At 40.1% G+C, this 15,286-nt stretch overlaps 1 protein-coding gene across 1 annotated transcript; it reads right to left on the bottom strand.

The window, feature by feature from the left end:
• Nucleotides 1-10,493: 10,493 nt before the first annotated feature.
• LOC139942279 (integrase/recombinase xerD homolog) lies at nucleotides 10,494-15,019 on the bottom strand. Its single transcript, XM_071939080.1, has 2 exons — nucleotides 14,542-15,019; nucleotides 10,494-11,637 (listed from the first exon to the last, which is right to left on the bottom strand). Exons 1-2 carry the CDS (start codon nucleotides 14,801-14,803, stop codon nucleotides 10,646-10,648), a joined length of 1,254 nt encoding a protein of 417 aa, XP_071795181.1. The 5' UTR covers nucleotides 14,804-15,019; the 3' UTR covers nucleotides 10,494-10,645.
• Between the last annotated feature and the right edge of the window lie 267 nt (nucleotides 15,020-15,286).

The following is a 15,286-nucleotide window of genomic DNA, read 5'->3' as shown; positions in this document are numbered from 1 at the left end:
TGTATGGTTGTGTAGTTTCCCATTGACTTGTGTATGGTTGTGTAGTTTCCCATTGACTTGTGTATGGTTGTGTCAGTTCCCATTGACTTGTGTATGGTTGCGAAGTGTCCATTGACTTGTGTATGGTTGTGTAGTTTCCCATTGACATGTGTATGGTTGTATTAAGTGTTCTATTGACTTGTGCATGGTTGTGTAATTTCCCACTGACTTGTGTATGGTTGTGTAGTTTCCCATTGACTTGTGTATGGTTGTGTAGTTTCCCATTGACTTGTGTATGGTTGTGTAGTTTCCCATTGACTTGTGTATGGTTGTGTCAATTTCCATTGACTTGTGTATGGTTGTGAAGTGTCTATTGACTTGTGTATGGTTGTGTAGTTTCCCATTGACATGTGTATGGTTGTATTAAGTGTCCTATTGACTTGTGTATGGTTGTGTAGTTTCCCATTGACTTGTGTATGGTTGTGCAGTTTCCCATTGACTTGTGTATGGTTGTGTAGTTTCCAATTGACTTGTGTATGTTTGTTTAGTTTCCCATTGACTTGTGTATGATTGTGTAGTTTCCCATTGACTTTTTTAGTTTGGAAGGAAATAATTTGACACAATCGTACCTCCACATCAACCATCAACACATTCTGTGTACCTCATGTTAGTTTTAATTATTATGAAGAGGTTTTTGATGCATTTTGGAACACTTTTTTGTCCATAATTTTATTTCTGATGTTTTTTATAAAAAAAAAGAAGTTGGGCGGCGATGTTGAAGGGCCGTCTAAAACTGGCATTTTTTCGGGGAGGGGGTTGAGCTTTGAAAAATCTCACGCATAGCTGGCCTAAAGACTTGGCATCTCTGGAATTGTGTATAGTTGTGTATATTCCCATTGACTTGTGTATGGTTGTGTAGTTTCCCATTGACTTGTGTATGGTTGTATATTTTCCCGTTGACTGGTGTATGGTTGTGTCAATGCCCATTGACTTGTGTATGGTTGTAAAGTGTCCCATTGACTTGTGTATGGTTGTGTAGTTTCCCATTGACTTGTGTATGGTTGTGTACTTTCCCATTGACATGTTTGTAGTTGTTTAGTTTCCCATTGACTTGTGTATGGTTGTGTAGTTTCCTATTGACTTGTGTATGGTTGTGTAGTTTCCCATTGACTTGTGTATGGTTGTGCAGTTTCCCATTGACTTGTGTATGGTTGTATTAAGTGTCCTATTGACTTGTGTATGGTTGTGTAGTTTCCCATTGCCTTGTGTATGGTTGTGCAGTTTCCCTATGACTTGTGTATGGTTGTGTAGTTTCACATTGACTTGTGTATGGTTGTGTAGTTTCCCATTGACTTGTGTATGGTTGTGTGAATTCCCATTGACCGGGTATGGTTGTGTAGTTTCCCATTGACTTGTGTATGGTTGTGTAGTTTCCCATTGACTTGTGTATGTTTGTTTAGTTTCCCATTGACTTGTGTATGGTTGTGTAGTTTCCCATTTAGTATTTTAGTTTGGAAGGAAATAATTTGACACAATCGTACCTCCACATTAACCACCAACACATTCTGTGTACCTCATGTTAGTTTTAATTATTATGAAGAGGTCTTTGATGCATTTTGGAACACTTTTTTGTCCATAATTTTATTTCTGATTTTTTTTGTAAAAAAAAGAAGTTGGGCGGCGATTTTGAAGGGCCGTCTAAAACTGGCATTTTTTTCGGGGGGGGGGGGGGGGTTGAGCTTCGAAAAATCTCACGCATAGCTGGCCTCTAGACTTGGCATCTCTGGAATTGTGTATAGTTGTGTATATTCCCATTGACTTGTGTATGGTTGTGTAGTTTCCCATTGACATGTTTATGGTTGTTTAGTTTCCCATTGACTTGTGTATGGTTGTGTAGTTTCCTATTGACTTGTGTATGGTTGTGTAGTTTCCCATTGACTTGTGTATGGTTGTGTAGTTTCCCATTGACATGTTTATGGTTGTTTAGTTTCCCATTGACTTGTGTATGGTTGTGTAGTTTCCTATTGACTTGTGTATGGTTGTGTAGTTTCCCATTGACTTGTGTATGGTTGTGTCAATTTCCATTGACTTGTGTATGGTTGTGAAGTGTCTATTGACTTGTGTATGGTTGTGTAGTTTCCTATTGACATGTGTATGGTTGTATTAAGTGTCCTATTGACTTGTGTATGGTTGTGTAGTTTCCCATTGACTTGTGTATGGTTGTGCAGTTTCCCATTGACTTGTGTATGGTTGTGTAGTTTCCCATTGACTTGTGTATGGTTGTGTAGTTTCCCATTGACTTGTGTATGTTTGTTTAGTTTCCCATTGACTTGTGTATGGTTGTGTAGTTTCCCATTTATTTTTTTTGTTTGGAAGGAAATAATTTGACACAATCGTACCTCCACATCAACCATCAACACATTCTGTGTACCTCATGTTCGTTTTAATTATTATGAAGAGGTTTTTGATGCATTTTGGAACACTTTTTTGTCCATAATTTTATTTCTGATGTTTAAAAAAAAAAAAAAAAGTTAGGCGGCGATTTTGAAGGGCCGTCTAAAACTGGCAATTTTTCGGGGGGGGGGGGTGGTTGAGCTTCGAAAAATCTCACGCACAGCTGGCCTAAAGATTTGGCATCTCTGGAATTGTGTATAGTTGTGTATATTCCCATTGACTTGTGTATGGTTGTGTAGTTTCCCATTGACTTGTGTATGGTCGTATATTTTCCCGTTGACTGGTGTATGGTTGTGTCAATGCCCATTGACTTGTGTATGGTTGTAAAGTGTCCCATTGACTTGTGTATGGTTTTGTAGTTTCCCATTGACTTGTGTATGGTTGTGTACTTTCCCATTGACATGTTCATGGTTGTTTAGTTTCCCATTGACTTGTGTATGGTTGTGTAGTTTCCTATTGACTTGTGTATGGTTGTGTAGTTTCCCATTGACTTGTGTATGGTTGTGTCAATTTCCATTGATTTGTGTATGGTTGTGAAGTGTCCATTGACTTGTGTATGGTTGTGTAGTTTCCCATTGACATGTGTATGGTTGTATTAAGTGTCCTATTGATTTGTGTATGGTTGTGTAATTTCCCATTGACTTGTGTATGGTTGTGAAGTTTCCCATTATTGTGGGTATGGTTGTATAGTTTCCCATTGACTTGTGTATGGTTGTGAAGTGCCCAATTGACTTGTGTATGGTTGTGTAGTTTCCCATTGACTTGTGTATGGTTGTGCAGTTTCCCATTGACTTGTGTATGGTTGTGTTAAGTGTCCTATTGACTTGTGTATGGTTGTGTAGTTTCCCATTGACTTGTGTATGGTTGTGCAATTTCCCATTGACTTGTGTATGTTTGTGTAGTTTCACATTGACTTGTGTATGGTTGTGTAGTTTCCCATTTAGTTTTGTAGTTTGGGAGGAAATAATTTGACACAATCGTACCTCCACATTAACCATCAACACATTCTGTGTACCTCATGTTAGTTTTAATTATTATGAAGAGGTTTTTGATGCATTTTGGAACACTTTTTTGTCCATAATTTTCTTTCTGATTTTTTTTTATAAAAAAAAGAGGTTTGGCGGTGATTTTGAAGGGCCTCCTAAAACAAGCATTTTTTCGGGGTGGGGGGGGGGGGTGGGGGGGTTGAGCTTCGAAAAATCTCACGCATAGCTGGCCTCTAGACTTGGCATCTCTGGAATTGTGTATAGTTGTGTATATTCCCATTGACTTGTGTATGGTTGTGTAGTTTCCCATTGACTTGTGTATGGTTGTATAGTTTCCCGTTGACTGGTGTATGGTTGTGTCAATGCCCATTGACTTGTGTATGGTTGTAAAGTGTCCCATTGACTTGTGTATGGTTGTGTAGTTTCCCATAGACTTGTGTATGGTTGTGTAGTTTCCCATTGACATGTTTATGGTTGTGTAGTTTCCAATTGACTTGTGTATGGTTGTGAAGTGTCCATTGACTTGTGTATGGTTGTGTAGATTCCCATTGACATGTGTATGGTTGTATTAAGTGTCCTATTGACTTGTGTATGGTTGTGTAATTTCCCATTGACTTGTGTATGGTTGCGTAGTTTCCCATTGATTTGTGTATGGTTGTGAAGTTTCCCATTAACTTGGGTTTGGTTGTATAGTTTCCCATTGACTTGTGTATGGTAGTGAAGTGCCCCATTGACTTGTGTATGGTTGTGTAGTTTCCCATTGACTTGTGTATGGTTGTGCAGTTTCCCATTGACTTGTGTATGGTTGTATTAAGTGTCCTATTGACTTGTGTCAGGTTGTGTAGTTTCCCATTGCCGTGTGTATGGTTGTGCAGTTTCCCATTGACTTGTGTATGGTTGTGTAGTTTCACATTGACTTGTGTATGGTTGTGTAGTTTCCCATTGACTTGTGTATGGTTGTGTCAATTCCCATTGACTTGTGATTGGTTTTGTAGTTTCCCATTGACTTGTGTATGGTTGTGTAGTTTCCCATTGACTTGTGTTTGGTTGTGTAGTTTTCCATTGACTTGTGTATGGTTGTTTAGTTTCCCAATGACTTGTGTATGGTTGTGTAGTTTCCCATTAACTTGTGTTTGGTTGTGTAGTTTCCCATTGATTTGTGTATGGTTGTGTCAATTCCCATTGACTTGTGTATGGTTGCGAAGTGTCCAGTGACTTGTGTATGGTTGTGTAGTTTCCTATTGACATGTGTGTGGTTGTATTAAGTGTCCTATTGACTTGTGTATGGTTGTGTAGTTTCCCATTGACTTGTGTATGGTTGTGCAGTTTCCCATTGACTTGTGTATGGTTGTGTAGTTTCCCATTGACTTGTGTATGGTTGTGTAGTTTCCCGTTGACTTGTGTATGGTTGTGTAGTTTCCCATTGACTTGTGTATGGTTGTGTAGTTTCCATTGACTTTTGTATGGTTGTGTCAATTCCCGTTGACTTGTGTATGGTTGCGAAGTGTCCATTGACTTGTGTATGGTTGTGTAGTTTCCCATTGACTTGTGATTGGTTTGTAGTTTCCCATTGACATGTTTATGGATGTTTAGTTTCCCATTGACTTGTGTATGGTTGTGTAGTTTCCCATTGACTGGTGTATGGATGTGTAGTTTCCTAATGACTTGTGTAGGGTTGTGTAGTTTCCCATTGACTTGTGTATGATTGTGTCAATTCCCATTGACATGTGTATGGTTGTGAAGTGTCCATTGACTTGTGTATGGTTGTCACAATTCCCATTGACTTGTGTATGGTTGTGTAGTTTCCCATTGACTTGTGTATGGTTTTGTAGTTTCCCATTGACTTGTGTATGGTTGTGTCACTTCCCATTGACTTGTGTTTGGTTGTGAAGTGTCCATTGACTTGTGTATGGTTGTGTAGTTTCCCATTGACTTGTGTATGGTTGTTTAGTTTCCCATTGACTTGTGTATGGTTGTGTAGTTTCACATTGACTTGTGTATGGTTGTGTAGTTTCCCATTTAGTTTTTTAGTTTGGGAGGAAATAATTTGACACAATCGTACCTCCACATTAATCATCAACACATTCTGTGTACCTCATGTTAGTTTTAATTATTATGAAGAGGTTTTTGATGCATTTTGGAACACTTTTTTGTCCATAATTTTCTTTCTGATTTTTTTTATAAAAAAAAAGAGGTTTGGCGGCGATTTTGAAGGGCCGTCTAAAACAAGCATTTTTTTCGGAGGGGGGGGGGTTGAGCTTCGAAAAATCTCACGCAAAGCTGGCCTCTAGACTTGCCATCTCTGGAATTGTGTATAGTTGTGTTTATTCCCATTGACTTGTGTATGGTTGTGTAGTTTCCCATTGACTTGTGTATGGTTGTATAGTTTCCGTTGACTTGTGTATGGTTGTGTCAATGCCCATTGACTTGTGTATGGTTGTAAAGTGTCCCATTGACTTGTGTATGGTTGTGTAGTTTCCCATAGACTTGTGTATGGTTGTGTAGTTTCCAATTGACTTGTGTATGGTTGTGTAGTTTCCCTTTGATTTGTGTATGGTTGTGTCAATTTCCATTGACTTGCGTATGGTTGTGAAGTGTCCATTGACTTGTGTATGGTTGTGTAGATTCCCATTGACATGTGTATGGTTGTATTAAGTGTCCTATTGACTTGTGTATGGTTGTGTAATTTCCCGTTGACTTGTGTATGGTTGTGTAGTTTCCCATTGATTTGTGTATGGTTGTGAAGTTTCCCATTAACTTGGGTATGGTTGTATAGTTTCCTATTGACTTGTGTATGGTTGTGAAGTGCCCCATTGACTTGTGTATGGTTGTGTAGTTTCCCATTGACTTGTGTATGGTTGTGCAGTTTCCCATTGACTTTTGTATGGTTGTGTAGTTTCACATTGACTTGTGTATGGTTGTGTAGTTTCCCATTGACTTGTGTATGGTTGTGTCGATTCCCATTGACTTGTGATTGGTTTTGTAGTTTCCTTTGACTTGTGTATGGTTGTTTAGTTTCCCAATGACTTGTGTATGGTTGTGTAGTTTCCCATTGACTGGTGTATGGATGTGTAGTTTCCCATTGACTTTTGTATGGTTGTGTAGTTTCCCATTGACTTGTGTATTGTTGTGTAGTTTCCTATTGACTTGTGTTGGGTTGTGTCAGTTCCCATTGACTTGTGTATGGGTGCGACGTGTCCTTTGACTTGTGTATGGTTGTGTAGTTTCCCATTGACATGTGTATGGTTGTATTAAGTGTCCTATTGACTAGTGTATGGTTGTGTAATTTCCCATTGACTTGTGTATGGTTGTGTAGTTTCCCATTGACTTGTGTATGGTTGTGTAGTTTCCCATTGACTTGTGTATGGTTGTGTAGTTTCCCATTGATTTGTGTATGGTTGTGTCACTTCCAATTGACTTGTGTATCGTTGTGAAGTGTCCATTGACTTGTGTATGGTTGTGCAGTTTCCCATTGACTTGTATATGGTTGTATTAAGTGTCCTATTGACTTGTGTTTGGTTGTGTAGTTTCCCATTGACTTGTGTATGGTTGTGCAGTTTCCCATTGACTTGTGTATGGTTGTGTAGTTTTTTATTGACTTGTGTATGGTTGTGTAGTTTCCCATTGACTTTTTTAGTTTGGAAGGAACTAATCTGACACAATCGTACCTCCACATTAACCATTAACATATTCTGTGTACCTCATTTTAGTTTTAATTATTATGAAGAGGTTTTTAATGCATTTTGGAAGACTTTTTTGTTCATAATTTAATGTCTGATGTTTTTTATAAAAAAAAGAAGTTGGGCGGCGATATTGAAAGGCCGCCTAAAACTGGCATTTTTTCGTGGGGGGGGGGGGGTTGAGCTGCGAAAAATCTCACGCACAGCTGGCCTCTAGACTTGGCATCTCTGGAATTGTGTATGGTTGTGTATATCCCATTGACTTGTGTATGGTTGTGTGATTTCCAATTTATGTGGGTATGGTTGTATAGTTTCCCATTGACTGGTGTATGGTTGTGTCAATTCCCATTGACTTGTGTATGGTTGTGAAGTGCCCCATTGACTTGTGTATGGTCGTGTAGTTTCCCATTGACTTGTGTTTGGTTGTGTAGTTTCCCATTGATTTGTGTATGGTTGTGTCAATTCCCATTGACTTGTGTATGGTCGCGAAGTGTCCAGTGACTTGTGTATGGTTGTGTAGTTTCCTATTGACATGTGTATGGTTGTATTAAGTGTCCTATTGACTTGTGTATGGTTGTGTAGTTTCCCATTGACTTGTGTATGGTTGTGCAGTTTCCCATTGACTTGTGTATGGTTGTGTAGTTTCCCATTGACTTGTGTATGGTTGTGTAGTTTCCCATTGACTTGTGTATGGTTGTGTCAATTCCTATTGACTTGTGTATGGTTGCAAAGTGTCCATTGACTTGTGTATGGTTGTGTAGTTTCCCATTGACTTGTGTATGGTTGTGCAGTTTCCCATTGACTTGTGTATGGTTGTGTAGTTTCCCATTGACTTGTGTATGGTTGTGTAGTTTCCCATTGACTTGTGTATGGTTGCAAAGTGTCCATTGACTTGTGTATGGTTGTGTAGTTTCCCATTGACATGTGTGTGGTTGTATTAAGTGTCCTATTGACTTGTGTATGGTTGTGTAATTTCCCATTGACTTGTGTATGGTTGTGTAGTTTCCCATTGACTTGTGTATGGTTGTGTAGTTTCCCATTAACGTGGGTATGGTTGTATAGTGCCCCATTGACTTGTGTATGGTTGTGAAGTTTCCCATTGACTTGTGTATGGTTGTGCAGTTTCCCATTGACTTGTGCATGGTTGTATTAAGTGTCCTATTGACTTGTGTATGGTTGTGTAGTTTCCCGTTGACTTGTGTATGGTTGTGTAGTTTCCCATTGACTTGTGTATGGTTGTGTAGTTTCCATTGACTTGTGTATGGTTGTGTCAATTCCCATTGACTTGTGTATGGTTGCGAAGTGTCCATTGACTTGTGTATGGTTGTGTAGTTTCCCATTGACTTGTGATTGGTTTGTAGTTTCCCATTGACATGTTTATGGATGTTTAGTTTCCCATTGACTTGTGTATGGTTGTGTAGTTTCCCATTGACTGGTGTATGGATGTGTAGTTTCCTATTGACTTGTGTAGGGTTGTGTAGTTTCCCATTGACTTGTGTATGATTGTGTCAATTCCCATTGACTTGTGTATGGTTGTGAAGTGTCCATTGACTTGTGTATGGTTGTCACAATTCCCATTGACTTGTGTATGGTTGTGTAGTTTCCCATTGACTTGTGTATGGTTTTGTAGTTTCCCATTGACTTGTGTATGGTTGTGTCACTTCCCATTGACTTGTGTTTGGTTGTGAAGTGTCCCATAGACTTGTGTATGGTTGTGTAGTTTTCCATTGACTTGTGTATGGTTGTTTAGTTTCCCATTGACTTGTGTATGGTTGTGTAGTTTTCCATTGACTTGTGTATGGTTGTGTAGTTTCCCATTGAATTGTGTATGGTTGTTGTCAATTCCCATTGACTTGTGTATGTTTGTGAAGTGTCTATTGACTTGTGTATGGTTGAGCTTTGAAAAATCTCACGCAAAGCTGGCCTCTGGACTTGACATCTCTGAGAAACTATAAGGCTCCCCCTTGAGCCCTTATAATGGTCTAATATTTTGGGCCTCCTTAACGCTACACGTTTTTCAAATCAGCGTTGATAGGTGAAACTGACCGTTAGCCAGCAATAACTAAAATTTCTTTTGTACTACACTACCAAAACCTTCCCCACACACTCAATATACATTTATAATGCTTGCAGTTCCTTTTTGAAAAACATCGTCAAAAAATGACATTTTCACGTCCCACGATACATAGCGTTGCTACAGAACTATAAGTAAAGCGAGTTTTCGGAACATGCTGTGTTCCACAAATCTAATTTATCTACTAATTTGGGTTTTTTTTTCGGGGAGGGGCGGTAAGAGCGTAGGCCTCTTTTTAGTTTATTCTCATCTGAAATGGTTAGTAGGCTGCACGTTACGGGAGCACTAAACGTGAACGTCAAAAAGTGTTTTGTTTATTGTCACTTTGGGCTTATTGCATCTCGCGAAATTTTAACGACAAAAGACACAATTTTTGACCGCGTTCGTTCACGCTGCTCTAGGAACAAACCTCCATACATCCCATATCTCTGGAACCCTATATCGTACAAACTAAATAAAAACGATAAATTCATCCTCACTCCTTAATTTTCTCTAACTTATTTCACTTTCAGAAAGCATGTCAATTTATTTTCAGGGTTTGTTACGTCCAGTATGGGTCAACAGACAAACTCCTAAAAATGTACCCCATTCAGCCGCATGAGGTCTCTTTTGTTAATAACGGGCCGACTGCTAAATTAGACTACAAAATGGATTTGGCAAAATGTACATTCTGAGACCTGACCGAGACACTGCTCTAACCAATTTTGTGAATTGACTTATTCAAAAGGATACTTAATTTCGTTTTGCTCAACAAGTTTGACCAAATGCAAAGTTCCTTTTTTTTTACAGCTTCAAAACAGCCTTTGTCGTACGTGTATAAGTTTCACAAACTTCCGTGATGGGTTAAACTCTGAAACTGCAACACTATACCTCCATGAACAGACCGTATTCTAAAACGGTATTCATGTACTCATTTGAGTTTCGGGCAAAATATAGCGTCCATATATAGTTTAAAAACAGCAAGATACGTTTTGCATCAATAATGCAATTTCTGTATGGAGATTTTTGTAAGTCCGAGGTCGCCACCCACTTTAAACCTAAAGTGGTCCCACGGCGACCTCCTTCACCAAGCAACATGTGGCCTGTCTCAAAACCAAACACCACACCACTCACAATACACTGACCAGAATGTAAGGAGCGGTTATAGGCTTTTAGTGTCAGCCCCCCCCCCCCAATCCCCAAAATGTTATTAATTGTAAAGTTCCCTGAGACACCTTCCTTTCTTACTCCATTCTTACGTTAGAAAATTATTTTCTTTTCTAAATTGACCTCATGTAAAGTTAAAGAATAGACAAAGAAAAACAACACAAACGTAATGTTTTGGTGAACATTGTAATGGCGGAGCTGCTCGCCTCGCATAGTATTTATTCATGACATTCACATACTTAATTCAACTCATTTAATTTAAATTTCATCATTATTCTCGTCGGCTTAACTAGCCAATTATTCACATAATCTCATTAAAATCAATTTCAAATTCCAAGTACAGATGAGGGGAGCAAACGTGTTTGCGGATCAGTTTTTATGTATGCATTTCTGGCCTTTTCGGTTTTCCATCTTCCGTGCATGGATATTAAGTGAGATGGGAGTAGGGCCTTTGAAGCTGCGGATGCACCGCCTGACCTCAGGCTATGGAGTCCGAACTTGTGAATATCTGGAACGAATGGTCGGAGGGCTTCTAGTACAATCTCTCTGGTTCTGGTGTAGCTTAACCCATGAGTAGTAGGAACGAGACCGGTTTTGGAACGTGTCATTCTGCGAAGTACCGGTAGAGGAGAAGTGTCAGGATCGCCCATTGCTTGGAAATATCGTTCTGTGATTACAACTGGACAGGTTGGCTGAAATGTTCTTGCAATTGTTATATTATTGCCCTGGCGGTATTGATCAGTTTTTGACTTGCATAAATGTATGACGAGACTGTCACTGAGTATACTACAGTCCGTTCGTCTTACATTACTGATGTCGTTGAAACGAAGGAAACCTGCGTAACAGACAAAGCATACGAATAGGATGCGTAAATCGCCTAATGCTGCACTAGGTTGACCGTGAGCATTATAAAGTTTTGCCATGATTTCAGGTGTTACCGGTTCCTTTCGATTTGGGGTAGAGGCTGTGAGTCTCTTGTAGCCTTGTATGGTTGTTTTGACCAATGGATCGTTTGTAGGTGACGGTAATCCAGCCAAGCTATGTGCCCAGGCAACAGCAGCTGCTGCAGAATCTGCTGCCGTTTTATGACCGGATGAATAAAATGAAGACAAATATAGGGCGAAATCTGTTGGGTTGACGGGAAATGATTTGACGCCGGTCTTGAATGAAGCCCATGATTCCCATCGTTTCCAACTATTGCTGTATTTTATCGTTGTTGAGTGTGCTCTTGATGACATTAATAGTTTTGGTAGGGCTCCAAGGGCAAGTTGCTTTAGTTCCGGGTCAGTTGCTGAATGAGAGAGTGCCAACCATCTATCTGAAACAGACAAAGTAAAAAGAGAGCAGCAAAAGTTGTGCTCCGTACCATAGCCTAAAAGCTATATATATGTATATGCAATAATTGCTAATTCATGGCTAAATTAGCCGGTCTGCAAAAATTCAGAGATAAGGAAAATTATCTGTCGTTTCAGAATATATAGAAGCAAGTGCGTGTAATATGCACTTAATTTGGTGTTGCTACTGAAAAACGTGCAACAAAAGCTCGGCGTCCAACACCAGGCTGAGTTATCAGCGCTCAGTGGCCACGTAAAACCCCCAACTTGTGGAGGAACCGTGGACGCGACCAGGATGTTGGACGTAGGTCGCGCTATCCTTTCTCCGAGCATTTTTTTTTTTTTTTTTTTTTTTTTGATAGGGCGGGTTGCGGTGGGAAGCGAGGTAAGTTGCTCTACCGAGAGTGATTGCTAAGCTGAAAACGCCCCGTTTTAAGGGAGAATGTGAAAGGAAACCTTACGTAATCATGGCACGCTCTAACGAGCGTGCTGCACCTGTCGTGCAATAACGAAAAGAAAATTAACTTTCTTACTCCATTCTTACGTTAGAAAATTATTTTCTTTTCTAAATTTACCTCATGTAAAGTTAAAGAATAGACAAAGAAAAACAACACAAACGTAATGTTTTGGTGAACATTGTAATGGCGGAGCTGCTCGCCTCGCATAGTATTTAGAGAACGCCAAAGAAAGGGTAAAGCAAAAAGGCATGCATGCAATAATATCATCTGAGGAAAAATCGAAGGTGATTCCCATACTGGTTATAAAAAACCATCCATTACGGTGATGCACACAAATCGGCATCGGCTACAATTAGCCCAATTGCAATCAACTGCATTGTTATATACAATCATATCTTTCAATCATACGCAATCGTCGCTTCGTCAACAATTTTTGACCGACTGTTTATAAGAAAATATAAGTTTTTTATGCGTGAACGGCACATTCAGGGCAGATGCCGAGAGGAGAAAGACAAAACCCCATGTTCGAAGATCTGAACGATTGTGAAAAATCGTATCTCAAAGCTAAGCATGAAAAATTGGGATTATTTCGGAAAACTGTGCTCTTACCCAATGATGAAGGGCTGAATGACGTTTGCAATACTTTCCAATCTACAATTGAATAGTCTAGGTGTATGCCGTCTGGGCAGACGAAGGGCCAAAATGCTGATGTTGTCCATTTTGGGATTACTAGAGTGCCTGTTGCTTTGACCGCAACAATGCGTTTAATGACTTGTATAATAAGGGACACGGGGGGACAGAAATAGTTGTTTTCAGATGTCCAGCTTTGGCAAAAGGCATCTACGCCGCATACCGCTTTGCACCAAAATCTAGCGTTGAACCTGGGGAGTTTTGCGTTGTGAGGTGAGGCAAAGCGATCTATTGAGTGGGGTCCCCAAAGATTGTCTATGAGATTGAATGACACAGAATCAATTGCCCAATCATCAAAATCTTTAAATTTGCTTATCTTATCAGCGAGTTTGTTCTCATTTCTAGGTAACCACTCAGGAATTAGGATGAAATCGTGTTTCTTAGACAAAGTATATATTGACAATGCAATGTTATGTAGATCGGGTTTGACACTACCACGCGTGATTATCTTTGGCACGTTTGAATTGTCAGTACACCATTTGATAGTTTTGTGGGAAACCACGTGTTGAAGTTCTAAGAGTAAGTTAAGGACCGCTGCTAGTTCGCGCCAAGTTGAGCTTTTACGTTTTTCTGATTGTGACCAGTTTCCTTGAATCTTGAGATTTGGTTGGTTTTCAACATATCCGCCGTAACCTACATCACTGGCATCTGAATAAATGGGCATAGATGGGACAAGCCTGAGTCTGATGGAAAAGCCGTTAAGAGAAACGATGTTTTGGGCCCAGAATTCGAGTTCAGCTACAGTGTCGTTGCGTAACTTTATCGATTGATTCCAGGAATCACTTGATTCGATTGATCTATATGAGTCACGAGTCATTAATCTAGCAATGGGGCCCAATGCTAGGGACATCGAGATCACTTGACCCGTGAAACATGCCAGCTGTTTAACTGGTACACAATTGTTGGCTTTGTGTGCCGTAAAAATTGCAGAGATCGTTGACAGAAGTTTGTACAGTTTCTTCTGTGGTATGCGAAACAGCAAATTCCTGGAATCAATGATGAGACCCAAGTATTGTATTTCTTCGGTGGGTTCCCATATGCATTTTGTTTTACTAGGAACAAAGCCGCTATTGTTGATGGTATTTCGCACTATATTTTTGCTACTTTGCGCTGAAGCATGGTCTGATGAAATTATAAGACCGTCGTCAATGTACATGAAAGAAATAATACCCTGAGAGCGCCAAAAATACACTAGCGGCCTTGTTAGCTTAGTAAAAAGGTGGCATGCGCTGCTTAATCCAAATGGAAGGGCAGTAAACATGTAATATCTAACATGGTTATCGCAATGATGCCAGGAAAAACCCAAGTATTTTTGATGTGGCGGAAATATTTCTACGTGGTGATATCCAGATTCAAGGTCGAAAGAAAAATACACCTGGTTACTGTCAAGTGCTGGAGCGATATGGGCGAGGTCTTCGTACTTGAACTTTGATTTCCAAATGAAATGGTTCGGATGCCGCAAATCTAAAACCAAGCGCAGCTTTTTACCTTCTGCAACGGTTAAAGGGTTACAGCAATATGGCGGCGAGTCTAATTCTACAATGCATCTTTTTGTGATCAATTCGGAAATGGCGGTCTCAACAAACTGGGCGTGGTTTAGGCTGGACTTATTGTTTTTCAAAACAATGGGTGGTGGTTCTAAATAAAACGGAATCTTATAACCTGTTTCTATAACATCTAATACAAAGGGGCTTGCTTTGAGAACATTTCTCCAGAATGAAATACAAGGTTTAAGTTTACCTTTTACGCCTGTGGGCATGTGACCGGGTAAATCGCCTTCAGCCGATTCCCAGTTTCTAATGGCCGGATGTGTCTGAGAGTCCGGTGGCTGGAGTTTGCAGTCTTCGTGGTTGTCGTAGTGCACGTAGGGAAGGGCAACTGGTCCGGACGTGTCCAGTAATGCCGCACTGGAAGCAGGTGCGACTCTCTGGTCGGTATGGGCTGCTGAAATGACTGGGGGCGAAAGGACGAAAAGAATAAGGAGCACGAGATGGGGCTCCATGGCTGAACTGGGAAGGACGAGTGGGCTTCACCTTAGATTTCTTGAGCTCGGCCTTTTTGGATGCAGCAGACTTTTCGGCCTTTTTCAGTCTTTTTTCGTCTCCGGAGTCATCTGCCAACTCGTCCGTGATGTATTCTTTAACGGTTGCCCAGCCTTGTGTAGATCTATCTGCAACCTTGATAAGCTTCTGGCGTTGTTTATTCAGCTCTATAACTGAACTAAGAAAAAAAAGGAGTTGGGCGGCGATTTTGAAAGGCCTTCTAAAACCGTCATTTTTTCGGGGGGGGGGTTGAGCTTCGAAAAATCTCACGCATAGCTGGCCTCTAGACTTGGCATCTCGGGAATTGTGTATAGTTGTGTATATTCCCATTGACTTGTGTATGGTTGTGTAGTTTCCCATTGACTTGTGTATGGTTGTATAGTTTCCCGTTGACTGGTGTATGGTTGTGTCAATGCCCATTGACTTGTGTATGGTTGTAAAGT

The sequence above is a fragment of the Asterias amurensis genome, chromosome 9 (genome assembly GCF_032118995.1).
Source record: "Asterias amurensis chromosome 9, ASM3211899v1".
Lineage (NCBI taxonomy): Eukaryota > Metazoa > Echinodermata > Asteroidea > Forcipulatida > Asteriidae > Asterias > Asterias amurensis.
Note: the sequence above shows the minus strand (reverse complement) of the source record. Positions and strands in the feature narration are given on the sequence as shown.